At 39.1% G+C, this 26954-nt stretch overlaps 1 protein-coding gene across 3 annotated transcripts; it reads right to left on the bottom strand.

The window, feature by feature from the left end:
* Positions 1-1927: 1927 nt before the first annotated feature.
* APIP (APAF1 interacting protein) lies at positions 1928-26904 on the bottom strand. 3 transcript variants are annotated; one of them, XR_013829448.1, is made up of 8 exons: positions 26747-26904; positions 19717-19817; positions 15175-15223; positions 13873-13990; positions 12298-12433; positions 8983-9150; positions 8205-8367; positions 1928-1984 (listed from the first exon to the last, which is right to left on the bottom strand). XR_013829448.1 is itself a non-coding variant. In XM_079929354.1 (7 exons), exons 1-7 carry the CDS (start codon positions 26801-26803, stop codon positions 8268-8270), a joined length of 729 nt encoding a protein of 242 aa, XP_079785480.1. In that variant the 5' UTR covers positions 26804-26904; the 3' UTR covers positions 7831-8267. The 3 variants fall into 3 exon arrangements, 1 of the variants encoding a protein (XP_079785480.1); XR_013829449.1 differs by lacking the exon at positions 1928-1984 and adding an exon at positions 2613-2641; XM_079929354.1 differs by lacking the exon at positions 1928-1984 and having other exon boundaries at positions 7831-8367.
* Between the last annotated feature and the right edge of the window lie 50 nt (positions 26905-26954).

The following is a 26954-nucleotide window of genomic DNA, read 5'->3' as shown; positions in this document are numbered from 1 at the left end:
CATTAACCACCATGACCAACTATGTCCATAATATAAAAGCTAACATGACATTCATTCTTCCCAGGCTCAATTCTTTCTCTGTGGAATTGGGAGGACGAGGTGAGGCAGACATTTCATCTTACTCCTAATTCCCATCTGCTTTAATATTGCTGGGATGCGCAGAGTCATTCATTCAATGTCTCTTCAAATCTACTTACTATCCTAGGTTTGCAGCAGTATCATTTGAGGGGTAACGATTTCCCATTTGGGCAGGAACATTCAGTGCCCTGGGGATGTGTATTCCATTCTCTTGTCCATGGTATATTCTTGTGGCATCTTTTAGATCATTTATATCAAACTTATAAGCTCACTGATGGTCATCAGTGCTTCGACTGGGAACCTTACATTTGACACCAAACAACTGCCTGCTTCAGGAGAGTATTTGCTACCCTAATATGTTGTTATTTCCTTGGGATATGGTATTTTGGTTTTCACCCAGTTTTTTATAAAATAATATAAGCCTAAATGAGCATAAGATTTTTGTATTTAGAGCATGGGAAAGAAAAGCTTATTAATTGGAAAGCATGCATAAGGGAAGAGGACGGATCTTAGCTAGCCAGTGAGTTCCAATTATAGTGGTATTGAATCATGTTAAAGTTGACTTAAAGGGGTCATACACCAGGGCAATCCCCCCTTTTCCTTACTTATAATAAAAATGATGGATGCAGTGAAATCAAGAATGAACATTTGTGAAACCAGTGGAAACATTTGTGGGTAGTTTTAAGACACAGTGTTCAAGTAGTAGATAAATGTTTGGTGATGGCGTGATCAATATCCTTAAGAAAGGAAACAAGTAGGATTGAGGGCCATCGATAAACACGTACTATTGAAAGAATGAAAGAAACTAGGTTAAATTCACAAATTACATGTATAAGACTATATGGGTGATTTAAAGGATTTTTAAAGGTAATTTTGACTATTGGAGATTTTCACTTTACTCATTAACCTTCAAACCTAAGATAAAGCTCCGCTGTATACCAATACAAACAAAAAACAAACCAATTTCTTGGTTTTATTTTCAAAGATGTGGCTCTAATTGCAATAAAAAACAATATCAAGCATGAAAATAAAAGGTACTTAGTAAAATTATAAGTAAAATAATAGAAGGAAGAGAATATTTTATATTTTAAAGGGTAAAAGTTAATCGTGCAGTTGAATAATAAATGGAAACCCAATGCATGATTAATAAATGGTCCCCGGGCTTCCCTGGTGGCGCGGTGGTTGAGAGTCCGCCTGCCGATGCAGGGGACACAGGTTCGTGCCCCGGTCTGGGAAGATCCCACATGCCGCGGAGCGGCTGGGCCCGTGAGCCATGGCCGCTGAGCCTGCGCGTCTGGAGCCTGTGCTCCGCAACGGGAGAGGCCACAACAGTGAGAGGCCCGCGTACCGAAAAAAAAATAAAAAAAAAAATGGTCCCCAAAGAAATTTTGGGAACTATTAGGTCAGTAAAGCCAGAGAAGCTTCTTTTCCTAAGTCCCTAATGCCTATCTCAGAAGCTACATATGCTTAAGGAGGAAAACTCTCTTTACACCCATAAGAGCAATTAGTATCGTATTGATGAGATAAAACTGAGTTGACGTGGGAAAGTGCAGAGGGCTTGCTGGGTGGTCTTGGTAAATTTTTTACTTGGGTAGTTTAACCTCTTAATTTAATTTACCTCATCTATTAAATGGGGGTAATAATACCTTGAAGGGCTATTATGAGAATTGGGTGTAATGTATTTAAAGGTCCTTACCATAGTGCTTGGGCTCCTAAAAAGTAGAGACTGCTATGATTATTACATTAACAGCTGGCCTGGGCTTCCCTGGTGGCGCAGTGGTTGGGAGTCCGCCTGCCGATGCAGGGGACATGGGTTCCTGCCCCGGTCCGGGAAGATCCCACATGCCGCGGAGTGGCTGGGCCCGTGAGCCATGGCCGCTGAGCCTGCGCGTCCGGAGCTTGTGCTCTGCAACGGGAGAGGCCACAACAGTGAGAGGCCCGCGTACCGCAAAAAAACAAAAAAAAACAAAAAACACCTGGCCTGGGCTGGGCACCATTATGATGACTTGAAGAAATTCATTCACAACCTTTACTTCTAAATCAGAAAGTTTCAAGAACAATCATAGAGGAGATTGATACAATATTAATTAATGCAATATTTAATCGTCTTGCTTATTCTCTGGTTTCTAAAATTCCAATAATAAAAAATTATAGAATTTTAAACAAGAAGAAAATAAATGGAGGAAAACTATATTTTTTTCTTTAGTCAGGTTTATTTAATTTTCAGAAAATATACTTTCAAACAATAAAATTACACGATTAGTGACAACTATGACAAAGAGATGAGCACAGCTTATAACTTATAACCACAAAAGAAGAATACTTAGTTCAGTGATTATCATCCGAAACGTGATGACTCAGTGATGATAGATTATAGGGCAATGAAACAAAAGCCAAATTCTGTTTGTCTTGTAGTCCTGTTTTAAAGAACTTTGGTGGGAGAATTCTTATTGCTTCTTGGAAAGTGATATCGATGTTATAAGTCCCATATCTGACTACCTTGACTGGAATTGCTGATGAGATATGGCAGTTTTCTTCATCAAAAGGGAAGTATTTGAGCCAGCTGAAATATAAGATGAAACTCTCCTTAAGGTTATGACTTTACCGTTCTGATTGTTTGGGACATTCTTTAGGGAACTATAGTATTTTGAGTTGCTTCTCACAAAAGAGAGCTGGGTTGGACCAGAAGGCTCTAAAATCATTTGAGAAACGAATAATATACTCTTGACTGAAATGTTAATTCCTTATTCAATCTGGGAGTGAATGGAATGTCCTGCACTTAATGAAATAAAAGTGTTTGATTTAGATCTCTTACCAGTTTAATCTTTCATTCATAACCCACCTTTCCCCTCCTTATTTAAAGAAGTGGGGATAATTGAGAGAAAAACAGTCATAAGGGCATGCAAAGAATGTCTATTGCTCCCTTCCACAAATATTCACTGAACACGCATGTGCCAGACGCTGAGAATAAGCCCTTCCTGAGCGGTACGTGTATCACCTTTGGACCTCAGCTTCTAACAATCGCATTATAGGGATCATATTCTTCTTTAACAACAACAACTAACTAGGAGATACAGACTTCCACCAGCTACCTGTCCCCCCCACCTCTAAATCAGGTTTTGCTCATCTTTTCGGTGTGTATAGTAGTAAAAAAAAAAAAAATACAGTCGGAGACAGGCTGTACTACAGCACAGCTTAAATGACTTACCTGCATTACAATTACCGCGAGGGTAGCTAAGTGAGGGGTGTTTAGGAAAGGAACTTTATAGTTTGAATGCACTTCTAGTATATGATAGGCACTGCGGTAAGCAGTTTACATCCTTTCTCTTAAATTCTACATATTATTCCTATCTGAGCTTAATTTCCTCATCTAAAAAAATGGGATAATACTTCGAAACCCTCTCAGGAGGATTAAATGGGACTTATAGAAAGGAAGGTAATTAATATTTATTGAATAACTACTATGGGTCAAGCCCTGCGGTTTGTTCCTTCACATACTTTACCTCTTTCATTAGCTCCATCTTAAGAAAATGAGGTTAAGCAGAAGTGACAAAAGCTATTTTTCCCCAGTAGAGGAACCTTCACCAAGAACCCAGAAAACACATATTTACGAAGTGCTTACAATGTGTCAGGCATTTTTCTTGGTTGTAGTGAACAAGACAGAGGTCTGTCTCAAAGAGGTTTGGCATACTCATTCAGAAAATGTTTGGGGCTGAGAGGGGGCAGATAATGGCTCATACAGAAGAAAAATCAGTGGCACTGTTTTGGGCCAAGGTACGTTTCAGATGCCTATTAGACATCCAACGGGTGAGGCTAGGAGGTGGAGAGATACGTCTGGAATGTAAGGGAGACATCTGGGCTAGAGATAAAACACTGTGAGTCATCAGCACATAGATAATGTTTAAAGCTATGGTGCTGAATGAGATTTCCTGGGAAAAATGTGTAGGTGGAGAATACCGTTAAGGGCAGAGAGTCCCGAGGCCCTCCAACAATTAGTCATCTGAGAGACGAAAAGTATTCAAGAACCACAGAAGTGACCAATGAGGTAAGTAGAAAATCGCATGAGTTCAGGGTCACGGAAGCCTAGAGAAAAGTTTCAAGGAGGGAGTCATCACCAGTGAAGCTACCTAAAGGTGCATAAAATACAGAGAACTGGCCACTCATTTTGGCAAAAAGCTACCGTAAAGGCGCATAAAATACAGAGAACTTGCCATTCATTTTGCCTTTCACTGAACAGGTATTTATTGAGTACCAACTCCGTACTAGATACAGCTCAAGGGACTAGATAACTGCTCAAGGGACTAGAGTAGAGATACACCTGTGAACAAAACAGAGGAAAATCCCTGTCCTCATGGGTTTCACATTCTAGTGAGGGGGGAAAAAGATAAACAAATTATAGTATGCTAGTTCATTCTGAGCCCTTTACAGGAAGCGCAAGCAGAGGCGAGCGCTCTGGGTACGGAGAGTGGGGCTGCAATGTCAAATAAGCACAGTCAGGCTCTGGACCGGGAGCTGGCACCTGTCTGTCGTTACATCAAGGAAGGAAGCTTCCCTTTGCTTCTGAATGGCACTCGGTCTCCTTCAATTGACTTGAAGGACACCGGGGTTGGGGGGAGCGGGCGGCGTGTGTGGAGTGGGGAAGGACCCTTACTGGGGCCCTACTTGAAAGATCCAAACTTAGCAAATGGAATCTTGCCTAGAGTGCTGGGAAGGCAAGCCCTCCTCGTTGTGTCGCTGGCAGTCAGAGGAGGATCTAATTCACACAAGGAAGACCTTTAGAAGATAACCGTGGAGCCACACATGGGAAGAGCATCCCAGGGAGAGGGCCCAGCAAGGGCAAAGACTCCGAAGTTACGGAGCATTTAAAAAAATAAAAAATAAAAAAATAAAATAAAATAATCAGGGAAGACAGCACAGAAGTGATCTGTGAAGTCCTGAATGAGCAGAGGGAATGAGCGAGGCAGGTGTCTGGAGGAAGAGGTTTAAAGAGGGAAGAACACGTGTGAAAGTGCCTGGGAAGCTGTAAAGACTCAGGAGGATGCCAGAGTGGCTGCGGCAGAGTAGGTGAGGAGGAGGGTGACTGAATGAGGCGAGGGGATCGGAGCCTTCATTGTGAGACAGGAAGCCCGGGTTTTGAGCAGAGGAGTGCCATGCAGGCTACTGTGTTGAGCAGACACTGTTGGGACCAGGGATGAGAGTGGGGAGCAAAGGCTGAAGCAGGGAAATTAGTTTAGAGGCAATTGCTATAATTTAGGTGAGAAATGGTGGACCTTGGGCCAGGTGGTTAAGTGAATGCAATGAGAAGTTTAGAGCAGGGGTCCCCAGTCCGCAGCCTGTTAGCAACTGGGCCACGCAGCAGGCGGTGAGCGGTGGACAAGCGATGGAAGCGTCATCTGCCGCGCCCCATCGCTCACATTACAGCGGCCTGAACCATCTCCCACACCCCGACCTCCTGCCGCCCCCGTCCGTGGAAAAATTGTCTTCCACAAAACCGGTCCTGGTGCCAAAACTGTTGGGGACCACTGGCTTAGAGACTAGTCTCAATGTTAAAGCTGATGGGATTTGCTGATTAGCTGGATGTAGCCTGTGAAAGAAACCGCCAAGCAGGATGCTAAGATTATCTGCCTGGGCGACTGGAAGGATGGAGTTAAGGTGGGGAAGACGCCAGGAAACTGGGAATTGTTTTTGGACTTGGGAGATCTACTGCTTAAGGGGAGAGGCTGGCCTCAGTGGGAGTCATGGCCAGTTCTTCACGAGAGTATCTGCAGGCAGAAGAGGAAGCAAGTTTTTTCTTGGTGGTTTCTATTTTTTTCAGTGACATAGCAGTCAAGGTCATCAGCCAAGAGGGAGTATGCAGGGAGGTGTCTGAAGTTTGAAGAGAGACACAGTTGTCGAGGGGAGGAGGGGAATGAAGAAACCGGGGTAACAAAGTAAAATTCACCAGCAGCATTAAAGGCCCACTTGACCTTGACGTGGTTGCGTTTCCCTTCATCCATATTAAGGTGCACAGGTATGGGTTTGGAGTCGCAAGAGAGCTGGAATCATCTGTGACTGACGGTTTGCTGAGTACAATGGAACAAGGAGGAGGGGAAAAACATTTAGAGTCCAAGGAATTCACTCACCTGACTGCCAGGGGTAAGAGAGGAAGTGAAAACAACCACCACTGACAGCTTCAGGGGAAACTGTATCCCCAGGGGAGAGACAGGATTCACTCAGAGCAAAGAAAGCAAAGGAAGCATTCAAAAGGATAAGGATGCGGGGGATTTCTTATTCTTGGTAAAGCAGTTTCAGTGGCCATGATGCCGCTGGATCGGAGTGGGTCAAGGAGCAAGGGAGAGAACAGAAGTTAACAGAAAAGCAGATCACTATTTCAAAAAGCGTTGCTCTAAAGGCGCTGGAGTTAGCTGAAGGGAGGTTGAAGGCAAGGTATCTGTGTGTATTTTAACGTGAAAAGTATTACAGCATGTTTTTATACCAGTGGAAGAGGGTAAAAAATTAACAATGCAAGAAAGAAATGGGATAAATGTGGGGATCTTTGCAGAAAGCAAAGCCCTTGAGAAGGTCAGCGGACATTGGATCCAAGGCATAAGTGGAAGAACGAACTTAGAATTCGGCAGAAGGAAAGAGGCAAAGAAAGCTGAAGGCAGGAAGGTTGATGGAAACGTGAAATGGGAAGATTTGTTAGTTCTTGGGAATGAATCTACTTATCTCTGAAAGTATGAGGAGGTTACCATCTGAGAAGTGATGGGGGGAGGAAGATTGGGTATTTGATGTCAGATAAATAGCTGTGAGGAGAAATGGTCACCAGGTAGGGAAAACGAACTAACTAGGGAAGTGTAGTAGGTTTGTTTGACAGCATGGAGTGCCCACCTGAGAGGTGTGGTCATAAATCTGAAGTGAGATCAGTCAACATAGTTGTGTACTTTTTCCCATCAGGCCTGGCTGCTTTGGTACAGGTGCCAAGTAACTGGCTCACAAGGACTGTGGGTTTTGCCAGGTGAGTATGATGGGGGGGGTAAGATACAAGGGGGTTAGGATGTTTCCAATAAAGTGGTGAAAATGCTGGGCCATCATCTATGCTTCATAAGGAAGGAAGCAAGGATATGAAAGGAGTCATGGACAATGACAAATGGTAAGATCAAGGGACTGGAAGTCTGGATGAGGTTAAAGACTTGCTGGAGTGAAAGAACTGGGGTAAATGAACTCAAATGGTTCAAGACGATAAACCGAGAGGGGGGTGTATGAGGTTATAATTTAGAAGATGGTGTATTAGTTTCTCTCCCAATTAAATAAAAGCATTAACCAAATAAAACCTTAAGATCAAGATGGTGTTGCTTTTGGCTACATTAAAAAAAAAACACTTTCTGATTACATCTCTGGGTTGGTCACAGTTTATTTGGCTAGGAGAGTTTGAGTTAATATCACTTGATTTGAATTTTACAACAGATCCCAATATAAGATGAGTGCCCTGGGTTACAATACAGGCAAGCACTACAGCATATAGGGGAAATCTATAAAATTGTTTTGACATCAACCTTGAGGGATATATATGTCCTTGACTTTTCATATAAATTTATGATATCAATATTAAAATAAGAAAATGCTCATTCTGTAATTAAGTAGACATTTTCCAATGAATTCTATTATCCTAACAACTTTAAAGAGTAATAGGAATTCTCTGGGAGTATATATAAAAAAAATTAAAGGAAAATATTTTGCTGTTAAGGGGTTTAGAAATAAACACAAAAAACATTCACTATAAAATTTTTATTCCATTGTATTGCCACTTAAAATACAAGAATAGGGCTTCCCTGGTGGTGCAGCGGTTGGGAGTCTGCCTGCCGATGCAGGGGACACGGGTTCATGCCCCGGTCCGGGAAGATCCCACATGCCGCAGAGCAGCTGGGCCCGTGAGCCATGGCCGCTGAGCCTGCGCGTCCGGAGCCTGTGCTCCGCAACGGGAGAGGCCACAACAGTAAGAGGCCCACGTACCGCAAAAAAAAAAAAAAAAACAAAAAAAAAAAAACAAGAATATAAGCAAATATCATCCAGTTGTCAGAAGATCTGCAGCATTTAGTGACAAATCAACAGCTTCATGGAAATTTTCAATTCATTAAAAAAAATACCTGAGTCATTTAAGAATAATTAAGATGAGCTTTGTCTCTACGTATAATAAACTTCCACTTGGCTTATACAATTCCATTTTCTCCAACGGGAAGCTGTGTAGGATCCAGTCCTACCTTCTTCATTGATACGGCAACATCAAATAAATAGTCATAACACTCACACCTGTTAAAAAATAAAAGCAAAAAGAACTAAAAGTGTTCAGTGAAAAGAGAGTTCTCCAATCCTAACAATCACATTTTTCCTCTGCATCAAGTTAACCCTGTTCCTAGCAGATTTTTTTTCTTTCCTCAATTCTAGGCAAAGTTTCTCTTAGTCTGTCTCCAACATTATTAAAACACGGAATCATACTGAATCATGCCACCATACTATACACTTCTCAGGAAATAAAAGGGGGTTTAAAATATACTACTTATGTAAATTTAAATTTTTTATTATGTGCCATTTTTTGAAATAAATACAGCAAATCTTAATGCAACTTGGGTTAGCTTTATTCTAGCCCTCAACTCAGAGAACAAGATCTGTATCTCCTTCTTTGTATCAAAGAGCATAGTGCCTTGCCAAATAACAGCTCATCTGAAAAATATTTCTTAACAAAAGAATATATAATACAAATAAAATATCTAGAAATAATTAATGATAAACTATTTAAATTTAAACCAATTTGACCAGTAACACACAAAAAAATCATACTCCGTTTTCAATCATAAAACACATTTCATTCTCTTTTAGAGTGTGGTGACTTGCCCCGGACGTTCTTTGGTTTCAGTTTACACTTACATGCTTTTAGCCTTCTCCCATGTCTCTCCCCAGACATAGACTCCATGCCGTCTGACTAGTACTGCACAGGAGTCTGGGTAATCATTCATTGCTCGGGCCATTCGCTCTTCGAGGTCTTTCTCCTCAGGTGTATTCTCAATAATGGGTACTACTAACATATCATCATATCTATTAAGACAAAACAAGCCATTTGCTTTCCTTTTTAAAACAAAGGCATTCATATATAAAATTTATATTTCTCTCAAATAACAAGTTAGACGTTCTCTTTATATCTGAAAAGCCACTCCAAATTAGGAACAAGATGTTGCATGTTATTCTGTGTATCTTGTATAAACAACTGTATCAAGAGACACCTTGGGAATTTGGCAGGCGTTGTTCCAATCCTAAGTATAAGTGGCAGAAATTTGTACAGGATACCAAAACCTAACAAAGAAATTATCAAGATCATACAAGTATTTCCCTGAAGGATAGAGAACCACAGTAGTTTTAACAGGAGATGAGAAATGATAAATTTCAGAATTAGAAGCATAGGAAGGATTAACAATTGAACTACGTATTAAGGCAGGAATTTCCCAACGATACAAAATCATTCTGTTCTATCTCTGCAGGACCCAAAAGTGTCTTGGATAGACAAATAAATAAATGCAGGTGTGGTTTATGGCCCTGGGATAGCAAAAACCTTTTGGAGCTAACTATTAAAGGTATGACAATATTTTCAGAACGTTCTCAAATCTGTGACATTAGAACTTCTTTACCTTATTTTTAGTAAGTACATGTGATGAAATCAGAATATGCATTTTTCATTTTTGTTTCTGCAGTAATATTTAAGCAAATAGCTTGTTACTGGTAAAACTATGTCTATTTGTGAGGTCATTTACAGCCAATCAAAACTCAGACATGTTTTCCTTTTAACATGAATTTCTCTTGCCTTGTTAATGTTACATCTGCTTTTCAACTACCTCTGTGATGGCTAAACTTAACCAAAATAAGTTCTATCCATATATTATCAGAAGTTACTACTTTAGGGAAGGTACAGACTGAGTAGCTGTCATGTGATAAAGAACCTGGCCAACCATTATCAGGAACAGTACGAGGTTGCCCATTACTTCACTTAAGTAAAATAGAGGTAATTATAAAATATCCTTAAATGTGGAAGGAATAAATTGCTAGTCCCAAATCTTTCCTAGTATTGGCCAGGAGAACCACAAACTTATATTTTCCTCTACCATATACCGAACAGTCAGAAATATCTCCAGGTGCAAAATAATTCACAGCAAAATAAGACCTGAGGAACAGAGCCAGGGTAGTCCTTTGACCATCAAACAGTATTCTTTTCATTCTACCATAGGCATGTTGCATCCAAAAGGTACAACAATTATAGTTAACATGGTAACCTCCCCCGATAAGAATTAGGCATTTGAAAGTTATTATAATTTTTTTTAAGATGGACTTAAAAATTTAAAAAGTAGAATAGAAAATGTAAAAACTCCATTCTTTCTTACTCATCCACCTTTTATTGCCCCTTCTTTTGACTGGACACTTAGGATTCTCCCCAAATACTGATGAAGTATCACTGCCCCTGAGCTGTGATAATGACCCTGTTACTGATTTCCCAGGCAGGTTCAAACAGAATTGCAAAAGCATGTCAAAAAACTTTGTACTCTTTAAATTCTGAGACATTCAAAATAATATATAAAGTGTATACATTGTGATGCATAACAAATGACATCTTTTCATTCATGGCATTTGTTTTTCCACAAAATTCCAAAGGCTCTCTATTGTGCTCCGCTCCTCTCCACCGTCTCACACGTTCTTCTGACTTTTTTTTTTTTTTTTTTTTTGCGGTACGCGGGCCTCTCACTGTTGTGGCCTCTCCTGTTGCGGAGCACAGGCTCCGGACGCGCAGGCTCAGCAGCCATGGCTCAGGGGCCCAGCCGCTCCGCGGCACGCGGGATCTTCCCGGACCGGGACACAAACCTGTGTCCCCTGCATCGGCAGGCAGACTCTCAACCACTGCGCCACCAGGGAAGCCCCTTCTGACCTATTTTTATTTCTTCACCAAAGCAATCAAATGCCGATGAAACTGATAGCACACATAATGCCTCTCCTTCAAGACCCAGATATGGAAAAGGCAATATGCGGCTATGCTTTTTTTAGTATGTACACTTTCATAATTTAAATATTTAACTTTTGTAAATAGGTGTTTCCCAGTGCTGAGGAATGCTTTAGGCACACAATAAATATTAACTAAAATCAAGTCCAATTAACTTCTCAGCACACTAGTTTAAACACATACAGTCTATTATGTGCAGTAACAGTAAGATATTGCTGTAAGAACACTTCAGAAAAACTGGCACCCTTTTCCTCTAAACAAGGCAAAGTGGATTCAGCCCCTTTAGGAAATTGGGAAGGGTGAAGGCTCAGGAACAAGAATGCCTGTACATTCAAACAAAATGCCGAGCCTGTCCCTGAGCCCTGGGAACGTGTTTCTTCATGTCACTACTCTAGATTGACGAATAATTGCTACATTTTTGTGGGCTGGTGGGTTTAGCTGATTTTATCCAGAAGGCCTCTATTCTATACTATCTATGCCAGTTTCCACACTGAAAAATTATAAATGTATAGAGATCTACTTAATTAAAATAATTATAAAACTTTTTTAAAAATGAAAATATTCCAGAAATACTACATGAGATCAAAATGAAGCATAAGATTTAGTCAGAGCTGAAACTTCCTGAAGACAAAGTGAAGGTGAGGAGAGCTTGCTCTTGGGGTTCTTCAATAAAGGAACACACTCTTTCCAGCTCTGTAGATATCTCAGCCAGGATTTTTGCATTTTACTCTGACAAACATTTAATTATTCATGTTGGCAATAATTTACCAAGGCTGGGTTGGGGATGGGGAAAAGGAGGGGAGGCATCTGATTTGTGTCACTGAGAATAGATCTGGAAGTATAATATTAAGGGGGGTACTATCTAACACAGATCTACAACATCTCATTAAATACATAAAAAGATCAGTATCCTGTTTATTACAAGAGGGAGAAATACTGTTCAAATTTTTTTTTTTTTTTTTTTTTTTTTTTTGCGGTACACGGGCCTCTCACTGTTGTGGCCTCTCCCGTTGTGCAGCACAGGCTCCGGACGCGCAGGCTCAGCAGCCATGGCTCACGGGCCCAGCCGCTCTGCGGCATGTGGGATCTTTCCGGACTGGGGCACGAACCCGTGTCCCCTGCATCAGCAGGTGGACTCTCAACCACTGCGCCACCAGGGAAGCCCTGTTCAAATAATTTAAGCAAAAAATAGGGGAAAATACCTGTAATACCCTCCTGAGATACATTTCTTTATTCCTTTGATCATCTCTTGATGTGTAATTTTAAACTCCCTTCCTGGGAAAAGAAGGGTGGCCATGACAGCAGCTTTAGAGTGGGTATGAATCACAGCACCTGCTCCTGGAGGGGGAAGAATACAGTTATATGCTCAGTGAAAACTAAATTGCACCTTTTAAAGAAAAAAATACATACACATAAACACACACACTTATTTGTATATGGCTCTGGACTCGTTTTTCTTGGCATGGAATAATAAGTTGGCAGCGGGTAGGAGGGGAGAAAGGAAGAGAGGAAAGAGAACTACTGATAGAGAAGTCAGAAAGCACAAGGAAAAAAAATTAAGCTTTATCCAGCATCAGGACAACGCACGATACTTTACACATGCTCAAGAAATATCCTTTACATGGTCTGAAATACAACTATAATGACTGTGGAGATCATAATCATAATACTACCACCACTCAATTAGGGATTCCTATGTGCCAGGCACTGGGCAAATCCCCTTTATAGATGTTATCTCTTCGTATCATCACAACAACCATCTCCCCCATTTAATGGTCAAGGACATGAGGCTCAGAGATGTTAAATAATTTGTCCATGGTTATTTAACTACGTTGTCCAACTAGACAGTAGTTGAAGAACTTGGATTTGAACCCAGTTTAGTCTGTCCCTTAATCATCAAGATATGCTTCATAGTGTAGGCCATATCTTAGTAACATAAGGGGATGGTAGGAATTTTAAGACATAGATGCAAGGGATTTACCTAAAAAAGAATTTGTATGCTATAAAACTCAGTAATGGCTACTTTTGCAATGGGAAGTTTATTTAGCTTTTTGCTAGGAAAGATTCTTCATGCTGTTAGAATCTGTTGCTGAAGTTTCATCCTTTCAGTAGTAGCTGATAATGTCTGGGAACAGCACATGGCATGATTACTAACTCTATATTGATTTTATTCAGGGGCTATACTAAAGCATGGTCCTAATGACTTCATTGCTAAGGCTGAGCCAGTACTTCAGTTATACTTTCCTATTTTTACATTGTCCTCTAGGTTCAACCTTTCCAGGTTGGTTTTCTACCACAATTTCTGGGAATTAAAGTAAGAGTCCTATTTTTATCATAAAGTAAATTTTTCAATCACTCCTACTGAAGTGAAGAAAAGGTCATGATTTTCCCTCATTTGTATTTTGATTAACTTCTACTACAAGTTCCCAGAGATATAACTCTGAACTAAGAGTAGGAATTGGATTGTAAATATAATATTTAGTTGGCTAACTTGACAATCTAGTGGAATCATATTGATCTAGGTTGGAATTCTGGCCCCAATACTCACTGGCTGTTTATTTTGGGAAAATCTTCCCAGAGCCTCTGTCCTCTCATATATAAAATGAGGTAATAATGGACCTCCCACAGAGGCTGATGTGAGGACTGAATGAGTTAACATATTTAAAGTCCTTGCACATAGCAGGTATTCAAGAACTGTGAACTACAACAACAATTGCCATTATTTACAGGAGCCTACTCTGAAAATATTCTTTACGTTGAATACATTTTCTGCCTACCTCTCATTATGTAAGCATTCATGAAAAGAGGAGTACACTGGCTTTTTTTAAGATTCTTATATGGTGGAGGTCCACTTATGTCCTTTTCATTGATGTCACAAACAAACATGTCTTCAGGCTATTTAGAGGGGGAAAAAGAAAAAAAGAAGGCTTATACAATATCAATTAGAAATGTCCCCTTTCTTGTGTGTGTGTGTGTGTATATATATATATATACACACATATACACAATTCCATTTATATATAGTATATATAAACAGTGCTAATATATATACATATTTAACTCATATTTTAAATATTTATATAATTATAGTTTCTCTCTCAAAATTTTTTAGCCATTTTGAAAAATAAAAAAATGTTTTCTACTAATAAAAATCATCTCAAGAAAGTTAAAAAAATCGACCTTTAGAATTTGAAGAAAAAAGTGATATGGAAAATTTAATATGCATGTAATGATGTTGATGTCATTTCATCAACTTAGTTTCTCAGCTTTGCCATGTAATTTCACAACTATATTTCAGAGAGACTATATATAATCATTTTAGAATGGGTGTTATAATTTTTTTCACATTTCATAATATAAGAGGAAAAATACAGAGTAAAATTTTCTTATCCCTTGAGAAACTTAACTGCTACTGAGAAATGTTAATCTCGATGACGTACTTTATTTTTAAAGTTCTAAGGAATTATGTAGATCCACAGGTTTTTCCTAGTAATACATGCATATCTCTGACTTGTAACTTTCGTTTACCAGAGTTTATTACAAACTACAATATAAATGTTTTATTAATGAAGCACTATGCCTTAGACAGAATTAAGTATTATGTGCTTGTTTTAACTCTATTCTGGGTTTATTCTAGCATTAATACAGAATGGGTCTTCTCAAAATGTTGATACAAAGTTTTATAACTTTAAATTGAAAGAGCTTTGCCATTATTAAATATGAATCAGTTTGGTCCATTTGAGACCACCAATCTGATTACCCTATTAGCCTGATAAAGATGGTGTTATAATGCTGCAAAGTTAGAATCATTTTTTATTATGACTTAAGATTGCACTATTCGCTTTTGCCCTCTAGAGGCTGAATGAGAATTCAAAACACCTGATTGCAAGCAGGATACTTAACACCTTAAAAAATTTTAATAGTTACTTAACAAATGTTTGTTGATTAGTATTTAAATCATCACAATATAACCTCCCTTCAAAACTAAGATTTCTTTTAATATTAATTCCATTTCACAAAACAGTAATCAAGTAGAGAAGAACAGACATTTGGGTTTAAGAAGTATCCCTTTACCATACCTGAATGCGTTCCTTTTGCACTCCTGAAGGAGCAATGTAGATTTCATTGCTGGTAACACAAAATACAGAAATTGGTATTTATTTAACTCTAACGTTCTGCTTTTGCAAAAAGAAAAGTATACCCTTGCAGTCCAATCATTAATGATCTTTATAAATCAAGTCATACAAATAGCTGCTTTATTTAATTAATGGTGTAGGCTGTATAGAAAGAATACCAAATTAATTTTATAATGCTGGTGACACAGTAAAATGTTGATAGTTGCTTTTGTTACATTTTCATATATATTTCTTTATTTCCTTTTATGGTGCAAAATCAATGGTAACCAGGCTTTTATCTGGTTAGGGGAAATACAAATCTGAAAACATAAGTCTTTAGCATCTTTAAGCATGAATAAGCAGAGTTTATCTTACTATACATGGAACACAGTTATTCTAAAGTCCAATCAGGGGAAATATGCTCACTTGGAGTAGATCTCTGCTTGCAAGAAATCAGGGTTAATTTTATTGTTTGAAATGCTCTTATTATAAAACATGATGCTCAGAGACCTCTGCTGGATGGTTTGTTAAATTACAGCATTAACACTGGGCTACTTTTTGGGTGGAACAGTATATGCTTCCTAATTGAAAAACACTTCTATTTTGTGAAAATATTTGGTAACAAAGCCAGAACAATTGCAGAAAGTTAGAAATATAAAAGGCATGGCTACATCTGGAGATCTCTGTGTTACACAGCACATTGTGCTAAGGGAGATGCTATAACAATACCACTTACCACAAAGTGCTTTCAAACTTGCTCTGGAAATTAATCTAAAATCTTCTCTAAATTCTCTCCACCCTCAACAAAGGTCCTTTGGCTCATGTATCAGTTTCAGTTGCTGCCAGAGGGCGTTAAAGAACTGCCACATAATGCAAATGAAGGAAATACCAGCACCTGCGCGCTCCAGCGTCTGCCACCGAGGCATGGACGTAGGGACCCTGAATAAATATTAACTGTTTCCCAGTGAAAATGAGGATGACTGCCTATATTGAATTGAGCTATCGAAGTTGGGGTTACTAATAAACCTATAGACTAGGAACTTAAAAAAATTTAAGAAAGCACCTTTAAGGATCTACTGGTAAATTAAGGTCTAGAAAATAAATGCCTGATAATGGGAGTGAAATCCAAAGCAGAGTAAGCTTTGTTCAAGCATTCATTTTCACAAAGTGCCTATTGCTTTAGAACTTTGTTGCATAAGAAAACCATAAAGTGGCACTCCTCTGGAACCAGTGGGAATGCATAGGGATCATTACTGTTAAAACGGCCCCTTATAAATACCAGGGATCCAAATCTTTTGTCCTCATGTAACATGAAAGAGACTCTAGAATCATGTGTGGTACCTAGTCCAGTCACCTCCGCTGGTAAGTGGACTTGTAGGTCTTCTTGTGTGCGGAGATATTTATGCAGTCCTGGGAACAGACTCAAATAAAGTTCGAAACAGTCTGCTGGTAAATAAACTCCACCTACGAAGTGGGAAAATCCAGGGTTTTTATTCAGTTTGTTCAAATAATTTGGGATGCTAAATGTCTTTTCTTTTTTTTTTTGGCCATGCCACATGGCTTGTGGGATCTTAGCTCCCCGACCAGGGATTGAACCTGTGCCCTCAGCAGTGAAATCGTGGAGTCCTAACCATTGGACCGCTAGGAAATTCCCTGGTATGCTAAACCTATTTTTATTACTGCCTTTATAAAATGGAAATCAGTTTAGACTTTGATCAACTTTGAGTAATTAAAAGATTAGCTAAATAGGTTTTAGAAAAAAGTATACCTACAAAGAAGGAGATACATGGATAAAAATATTAATACAAAGATGACAGAGCCTTTATTTTAGGAGGGAAACATGCCAAAGACTAAAAGTGAAGTATTTACTTGGTACTGTAAGCCACAAACAAAAGCATTTTGAGTTTCAAGGTATTAAGCTTTAGAATTTATTTTCTCCATACTCCCTGCTCTTTCACAATGTGGTAAGCAGGTGAACAAAACACAAGAGTTTATAATACATGTTCAATTTTTATTTACTTAAAAAAAATCCTTTAAACCTTCCTATGATTCAATTATCTTGTCTACAATATAGGTTTATTAATTTTAATTCTAATAGCATACAACAGGATTAGTGTCTCTGACACATAAAAAAATAATGCTGTGAAAGACAGGAAACCAGCCTAAGTACAATGGCTGCTTAGTATCCTGGAATTGCCTTGATTATATTTTCTTGGTCCTCCATTTCTTCCTTCTGATTTAACTGTTATATGTGTCTTAAGCTATCTTTTTTTTTTTTTTTTTTTTTTGCGGTACGTGGGCCTCTCACTGCTGTGGCCCCTCCCGCTCCGGAGCACAGGCCCCGGACGCGCAGGTTCAGCGGCCATGGCGCACGGGCCCAGCCACTCCGCGGCACGGACCCGTGTCCCCCGCATCGGCAGGCGGACTCCCAACCACTGCACCACCAGGGAAGCCCAAGCTATCTTTTATTATATACATTTTTGGCACCATACACCAATAGCACAAGCTGAACTGATAGTAGCCAAACCTTGGAATCAGTAAATAATTTCATATTCCCCAAAGGGCTTATTGCTAGAATTATTCTGGAAACACAATCTATTGGGTTTGTGCTTCATTCCAAATTTATTCGCTCTAAGCATCAGATAAAGAAAACCAAACTTTCACTAACATGAGAATAATACTGCTGATAAAATTATTGATATGGGTCTATGAAGTCATTTAAATATTAGGGAGAAAATTCAACATGTTACTACAAATTACCCACTCTACTCTGTAAAGCAAAAATTTAGTAAGATTCCAAATACAGTGCCATAAAACTGTGGCTGTTTTCACCTGTGACCTCCAGGAGGCTCCTCACCAATTAAGAAGCTGAGGAAAAAGCATTTTACAAACACAATGCAACTTCCCTATAAATTGACTGTAGTGCCATAAAACCAATTAATTTTAAGAGCTGCCAGTGAGTGTTTTAGGGTGACCACACATAATTTTAGTGCATGGTTCTACAAAGAATTTTAGTTTTACAAAGAATATAGTCTTTTATTTCTTTATGATCAAAAATATTCCCTCTTGAGATCTGCAATGGTCCCTTACCTGCATTCTATTTTTAACTTAGCTGTTTTTTTTGAGCCAGTTGGAAAAGTTATTTTAACTCAGTTTGGTAGAAAGCTCTCTTTTGTACATATACAAACTATTTCTGCAAATGCAAAAAAAAAGCAGTTAACTAAAGGCAATGTTTAGAATATAATTTATTATAAGTAATACAGGTGAGAAACCAAATTACTAGGACTCAACTCCTAAATGAATAAATGAAACAACAAGTGTTGTTATTATAGGACTTTGCTGTGAACAGATCAACTTGAAAGTTTTGGCAAAATAACTTGAAAACCTGCAAAATGCTGATTGACACATTAGCACTGGGTTGATGGTAAGAGAGGACGCACATGACGGATGTCCCATGTATTGATACCATGTGGAACAGAACGTTTCCAGACTGAGAGCCTCCCTACACATGAACTGTGACATTTGTTTACTAAGGGCTCCCCTGTCATTTCCCACAGTTTAATTAATATTTCATGAATTCCTTGGTAATTTGAAGCAGATGAAATTTCAATGGCATCATCTTGTGGTATGCCATAAAATCCCCTTTGTTCAAAATGTTCTGATTACATTTTACATTCCGTTCTTTTCTAAACAATTCAACATTACATAAATATTGTAGTAATCCAATTTTGTTAAAGAAAGTGAATTAGGATAAAGAAATAAATCAAGTTACTCAGTTTTAACATTCAGCCTCCATACAATATTATTCCTAAAATATTTCAGGAGCAAATACATTAATCCTGTTCCAGAAACACTTAAGAGAGTGAGATTCCACAACCTCTATTTTCATTGTTAGTAGGTTACTTATTTCTTCACCCTCTTAAAGGAAAGACAGTGAGTAAGTCTAAAGAACAATTAACTACTATTCATTCCTTCTGTTTCAAGGCCAGTACCTCTTGTTTTGTCCTGTGAACAACATGGACCTGCAGGTGCTATGTCCATTAATAATGATACATGCATTTAGAAAGGCATATTGCCTTTTTTTGGACTCAAAAAAATGTAATTTTTAGCATTTTAGGTGGTTAGTAATCTATATTTAAGTGACTTTAAAATATGTATCTGAACCTTTGAAACAAATCCTGTCTATCCCGAGGGGACCCTTGGTAGTTCCAGACATATGAACATACCCAGCAACATGTTATTTAACTTTGGTACTCCATGGACTGGGGACCAAATTATTCTGATTAGAAATTATGGTTCTTAAATCCTTAGATATTTATTATATCTGCAACATCTGCACAATTATTCCATTCAGTTATGCAAATACCTATTTCTCTATTTAGAAACTAAATACCTTCAGTATCATAAAACTGATCATTGGTTGTTCTTTGTACGTAATACATGTTAGGCTCTCTGTGGTCTACTTATATGGAGAATTCTCAGAAATGAAATCAGCCAGAAACTTACCCGTGCTTCAAGCTGATTCCTCCTCCAGTCCCAGTGACCCAGCCCAAATGGTAAAACTGTTTGCAGAGCTCTGGGATCAGGTATTTTGGATGTTCCTTGTCCTTAAAAAGAAGATAATGATTTCTAAAATAGACATTATTTTATCAAATGACTATTCTAGATGATATCTCTATTAAGAAACCAATTTAAGGAAGTTTAAGAAAATCTACCATAGAGAGGTACGGGGAGGGAGAAAATTATTACAAAATATATTTTGTTTTTAATGTTTGGAATGTGGATCTACTATATTATTTTGCAACCAGGAATTATTCAGGGCCATACAGTCTAATATTATGGAACAGGTTGCAAGAACAAGGTGGAGAAATGCCCAGATTATATTACAAAGTATCTACTGAAATGGCTGAAATAAAATAGGATCTAGTGCTGAAAGGGACATGCTTCAGTCTGTCCAGAAAATTTCTTTACACATAACATCTTATTCAATTAAGGCATGATATACATGATATACTATGATAGTTATTTGTTTATTATCTGTGTTGGTTCAACTTTATTTTTATTCTAAAAATGTCCTTTTTTTCATAGCAATTGTATTGTTTTCTCTTATTACAAAAGCAATATATATGTATTATGGAATTATAAAGTCAAGAAATAATATAAAAAGCACTCAGAAACAATCATAATTAATACTTTCTAGGCCCAATCCTATGAAGATATATGTTGGGATAAACACTGAGCCTTATTTATTTATTTATACTGAGGTATAATTGACATAGAACATTATATTAGTTTCAGGTGTACGATATAATGATTCCATATTTGTATAAATGGTGAAATGATCAGTACGATAAATCTAGTTGAAATAAGAGCCTTACTTTTAAATGTCTAATGATTACCTCTTTAGAAAACAAAACAAGGCGTTTCCCCCTCTGTTTTAAAGCTAAAATTAATGAAAACAAAAACTATAATAAAGAAATACAATGAATTCCATTTTGGCAGTATAATATACAACCTTACCTTGAAAACAAGTAAAACTGCTGAATAAGTCATTCAAAAAATATTTCAAAATATACTGCTGAGCTGGCAAGAAAATAAGGTTTCACAGCCATAAAAGAAACAAGAGTGAGTCTACCTGGGAGGGAAGTGAGATCCAAAGCCCTAATTTCCCTGAAGGTATTTGCAAATCTCTGGTGACCTCTTCAATTTTGATAGCTATGCCTGTCACTAGAAACACAAGATAAAGCCTTGGGTGTGCTCAGAATAGGGCATCTAATAGAAAATCCCTACATACACATGGGACCCCAAGGGGCTATACCCTCCAGGCGAAAGTGAACAAGAAGTAGTCACACTGTGCAGAGAAGCACAGCTAGCAAACCTGCATATATAAATCTTGGCACTGGGTAAAGGGGAAAAAAACATCTTTGAGTCCAAAGAGGGATTATTATTGAACAGACTAAATTTTCAGCTATTTAATTGGATTTCTGAAATTATGATATTTTCCCAAATTCACTGTTAATATTTTACATACACATTTTATTTTAGATAAATACTACGAATGATCATTTGATGGAGTAGACTTAAATATATAAAATTAAAAACATGGGAATGTTGACATTTTTTAAAAGTTCTGATTGAACACAGGCTTAGGAGTTAATGGACACAAAGGCAAATCTATATTATACCATTTATTGCTTACGTGACCTTGGGCCTCAGTTTACTCATCCATTAAATAAGAACATTATGAGGATTAAAATGAGATATAATGGATACAAAGCATGAAGCACAATGTGTGACACAGTCAATATTCGTTTTCTTCCCATTTTAACGAGTTAAAAATTCCTGAATTAAAATTAAAGTTATATTGGTCTTTCTTACATCTTTCCTTATGAAATCTAGCCGAAATTACCCATGCCCTGTATAATTTGCTATTTCCTTTTTTAGGGATATAAGTGATATTTTAATTACATATTAAATTACAGCTAATGAGAAGACTCCTGCAGTTTTCCAATCCTTAACCATCAACTTGCAGGGCACGTTGCAAACATTATAGAAAACAGTCTGTTATTAAGGGCCTCCCCTTTCCCTTTTGTCTTTCCAGTACTGAGGTATTAGAACAATTGGCCTGCTTCATGCTACAGGAATAACAATGGTAAGGCAGCTGTTGTTAATAAAGTTTCATTCAATCGCTCAAACCCACAAAATTACAATTTCAAGAAAAATAATCACTTAGCAGCAGGAACCAACAGAGATATTTAGTAAAAATGCAGTCATTTAAGTTATCCAGAATAATAAGAAAAGTAAAAATTAAAATATGTATTTTAATAAGAATTCACAAGAAAGAAAAGGTTTAGTTAGTATTTAGCTCTTCCCTGAATGTCAATATTACTTGCCTGTTATTGTTAGGTCTGTTAGAATAAGAATTTTGAAAGACATATCTAAAGATGGATTACAATCAACTTCTTACAGTAGAGGTTCCATACAGTGAGGAAGAAACATTTAACAGTATTTTGTATACACTTTCAAAACACTAAAGCCTAAACAGTTTTTGAATCAATACTTCATTTCCCCAATTTTTCAATCTAGTTATTTTAAGGAAATCAGCCTCGACTGTCACTGAGAGATACCTGCTCACAGCCAACAATGGCTCTAATCCCTTCCCCCACCTTTTCTTTCAATTTAAGCATAATAGAGGCATTATTCCTCAGGTAGAGGTTTTCCCAAGGGACTCTTAACAAACATAAAATGAACACGTGTCAAATGTATTTAGCCCATCAATTAAATGAGGGAACCAAAAAGATGATACAACGGTGTCCAAAGAGAATTCAAAACACACACACATAAAAATAATCAGGAATCCTGGATTTACAAATAAATGATATAGAAAAACTGGACAATATCTGCTGAAGCAATAAGTTGAATCTCTATAAGACAACTTGCCTTTCTATGAAAAATAATCATCTGCATTACTGTCAGCATTCTACAATTCACAGACCTGTAAAATAGCGTAAAGATAGCCCCAAGACACCTAGTGGTCTTTTCTGATCATTTCAGTCTTGCAGAATTTTTCCTCGCACTGGCCTAAGAATGGACTGTATACAGGCACAGTCAAAGTGTCAGCATTTTCTCTGTCTCTGGTCTTTGTTTCCTTCTGCACTTCTGATTCATTCTCCTCGTTGCATACTGGTTTTCTCTGCAACTTCACCTCCACTCAAAGCCCTATTTCTCCCTCCTACCTTCACTACACTTAAAAACTCTTCTTACGGGGCCTCCCTGGTGGCGCAGTGGTTGAGAGTCGGCCTGCCGAGGCAGGGGACACGGGTTCGTGCCCCGGTCCGGGAAGATCCCACATGCCTTGGAATGGCTAGGCCTGTGAGCCATGGCCGCTGAGCCTGCACGTCCGGAGCCTGTGCTCCGCAACGGGAGAGGCCACAACAGGGAGAGGCCCGCGTACCACAAAAAACACAAAAAACAAAAACTCTTCTTACCAGTTAAGCACTGACTAGAAATCAGAAGACAAGGAGGCTGGCTTTAGCTTTGACCCCCACTACAGCGAGTCTGTGACCCTTTCTGGCTATCAGTGTCCTTATTTTAATAATCTGGATCAGTGATTCTTAGACTTCTGAATTTCAAGACCGGTAGTTTTTGTTGCTGCTTTTAAAATTTTAGGGACTGACATAAGGTTACCAGTTAATGACATTGGTTATATTTAACCATCCATTATCACATTTTTCAAAAAGGAAAGTGTATTTTTAACATAAAAAAAGTAGAAGGATAATGTTGTAATGAAACATAGTCCTTTAAATGAATGCAATTAATTTTGTGAAATTCACTTTACCATCGTCCTTATTTTTCTTATTTTGTAAGAATTGAGTAAAAGCTCTCACGGACACATATTTGGGGAGGATTAAAGTTATCTTTTCCTATTTGGTCTCCTTGCCTACAATTTCTCCTTTTTCTTCTTCTCCGGCTTACCCTTCACTCTATTATTAGTACAAAAATAATAACACTACTTTGATCACTGAACTCCCTTCCTCAAACCATTTAATGTTCAAATATCACCCCCTGGGTCTCTTATTTAAGTCCATCTGCTTTCTTGCTCCAATTTAACTTTTCACATATTTTCTTTCACTTTTTTACATACATCTCTCAGTTCTAGTCAACCTAGTTGTGGTAATCAACCTCCAGGATGGCTCTCCCTGCTTCCTGGTATTCACATCCTCATGTAGAGTTCCATCCCACATTGTACCAGGCTGGTCTGTGTGAAGACAGACTAAGATGTGACAGTATGTCACTTCTGATGGCAGGTTACTAAAGCCTACAGCTTCTGTCTGGGTTGCTCTCTCTTGGATCACCTGCTCTGGGGGAATCCAGCTGCCATGTTGTAAGGGTACTCAGCCTACGCAGAAGGCCATAGAGTGAAGAACTGAGGCCTCCAGCCAATAAAATGTGAGGAACAGAGGCCTGCCAATAACTTTGTGAGCTTGGAAGCAGATCCCAGCTGCAGTCAAGCTTTGAGATACCTGAAGCTCCAGCTGACAGCTTGACTGCCAACTCATGAGAAACCCTGAGCCAGAACCCTGAGCTAAACTCTCCTGGATTCCTAATCATCAGAAACTGTGTGAGACAATGATTGTGCATTAAGCCTAAGTTTTGGGATACTAGCTGTGCAGCAATAGATGACTAAGACACATTTTCTTGCCAGCCAAGAATACATCTTTTCCTCTTTGCACTGTTATTGCTCATGCTGGATCTCCAATTATCCCACCTCTAGCTGTCAAACTCTTGCTTGTCAGCCTTTACACCAGGCTTCCTACCCACTTCCCCTATGATTCCTTCTCTCATCTTCTCTGCAGGAAGTGATACTTCCTCAAACTCTGTGCCATGGCATTTGCACTGTGTACCTTTTTTTGGTATCTATTATATAGCCTCTCATTCATTCATTCAACAAACCTTTACTGAAGGTCCTGAATAAATAAATACGAGTAAGAGAAAATCCTTACCCTTGAGGGTTCAAACTCTAGTAAAGAAGTTAACAGCTGTGAAACGACAAAGCAATATATAAAACAAGATGGTCCAGGGCATTATGGGAACAGAAGCTACTGGTGGGAGGGGGCAGGAGTTGGGAAAAGCTTCATAGAGGAAGGGATGCTGAGCTAAGTTTTAATGAAGGATGGCCAAGTATGCAGGTAGGTGAAGAGGAGAAAGGGCATTTCAGTCAGAGGGAACTCTGAGTAGTTGGAACCGGAATTAGGTTCTATGGGATGGAGGGGGGAGGGAAAAAGACTGTAAGGACCTTTCATCTAAGGACCAACCATCTATGCTATAGATGGCTGATAACTGCTGAGTAGTTTTAAGTAGAAGATGATAGGATCATACTTTGTTTTTGAAACGTATCTACAGTGGCAATAAAGAGAAGAGGCTGAAGCATGACAACCAAGGAAGCAAAAGACCAGACCAGAAGAAGGATGTGGAAATAATTCAAAATGAAACGGTAAGGTGGTGATGGTGGAGATGGATCTGGAAGATAATTAAGAAGTTAAAAAGAAAGGGTGGGCTTTGGGTGAGAAGACTGAAAAAAAGGAAGGCTTAGAGGAATTCTAAGTTTCAGTTGGCTGAGTAGCTAAGTGGGTAGTGATGCCAGTCATAAGTATTTCTTGAGTGTCTATGTACCAAGCACTTCCTGGGAATTCAGCCATGAACAAGACAAAGTCTCTGCGCTAAAGGAGTTTATACTCTAGGGGGTAGTTTAAAAAAAAACGATGTCGACTGAAAAAAAATGCACAATGTGACAGTTAAGTTTAATTGGGGGCAAAATAACCCGGGAGGGAGCCTCTCAGCTCATAGGAACTGCTCCAAAGCGGTGGGGTGGGGGGGAGGTCAGTAGAGACGTGATTTTAGTGAAGGGGAGTTACATGGAATCAAGCACAGTGAGAGGCCCGCGTACCGCAAAAAAAAAAAAAAAAAAAAAAAAAAAAAAAAAAAAAAAAATCTGAAGTCCTGTTCTTCCTCGAACATTTCATTCCTAACTCCTCTCTGAACTCCTTTCAGGGTGTGTTGAAGGTCAACCACTCCAGTAGATAGTGACCTAAACCTTGCAGAGGCAGACAGTGTACGACAATTTTAGTTGGCAGTGAAAAGAGGAAAAAATAAATAAGCTGTAATAAGTGGGAAAAAGGAAACAAGGGACTTTGCTAATCTGTGTTAAGCCACTTATTTGCACAAGATAGTGGTTGACAAGTATTTCCCAATAAAATATGTCATGTTACTACTTTTTAATTGGGGCGTTCAGCCCCGAAAAAGAATAACAGGAGGAATAAGGACTTTCCCTGTATCTTAAGCAAGGCTTCTCACATTTTAATTGTTTATTCGTCTAGCTCTCCTCCAAACCCCAGGCCATGGTCTTAATCACCACCCTGAGCACTTGGGTGTTCCATAAAATTCTTAGTGCGCAGAAGTGAATGAAAAGTTATGAGCAGCCTGAGGGTGGATTTTCCTTTGACTTCTGCTTAAGGAAAAATCCTTTTCACGATCATCCCATAATCAATCTAAACCGAGACAGGCAAAGAGCAACTGTGCAGATGAAAAGTGCCGGCTACAGTCCACAGATCTGGCTCGGAGTACGTTTCCGAGTATCTACTGGGCGGCAAACGTCGGGCTGGTCGCCAGGGCGCAGAAAAGAAGCTCGAGACCACAGTCTTAGCTTCATTTCCACTCCAGAGCTTCACGTTTCCCAGCTTGGTCTGTCTTCATGTTAAGTTGTTTTGAAACACACACGAAAGACGCCCGACGCTCTCCTCCGTTATTTTTCCCTTTTCAACGTTTGGTGCCCAACCCCCGCCATCCAAGAATCCCATCGCTGGAAGGAGGCCCGCCTTGGGGCCCGGGGCCTCAGGTCTGCACGAGGAACGGAAGCGGCGGCGCGCGTGGGTCGCGTCCGAACCGGCCTGAAGCGCCCCACCCGACCTGCACCCCGCTTCCGCCGTCGCGCAGCGCCAGCGCCTCGCCTCCTGGGAATACAGTGCCCCGCCCCTACCTGCGCGCGACACTGCAGTGAGCAACAGTCTCCCTCCGGAGCGTGACAGCTAGACATGGCCCGGACGAGGGGTACCCGCGCCCTCCAACCTTCTCACAGCTTTGCTTCTGGCGCTCCGCCTGGGTTGACGCGGCAAGGGCCGAACTGCAATCAGGCGGTCCTGAGGGCACCCTGGGGGCGGGGCGGACAAGGCGAAAGGCGGGTCTGG

The sequence above is a fragment of the Stenella coeruleoalba genome (genome assembly GCF_951394435.1).
Source record: "Stenella coeruleoalba genome assembly, chromosome: 8".
In the NCBI taxonomy this organism is placed as follows: Eukaryota; Metazoa; Chordata; class Mammalia; order Artiodactyla; family Delphinidae; genus Stenella; species Stenella coeruleoalba.
Note: the sequence above shows the minus strand (reverse complement) of the source record. Positions and strands in the feature narration are given on the sequence as shown.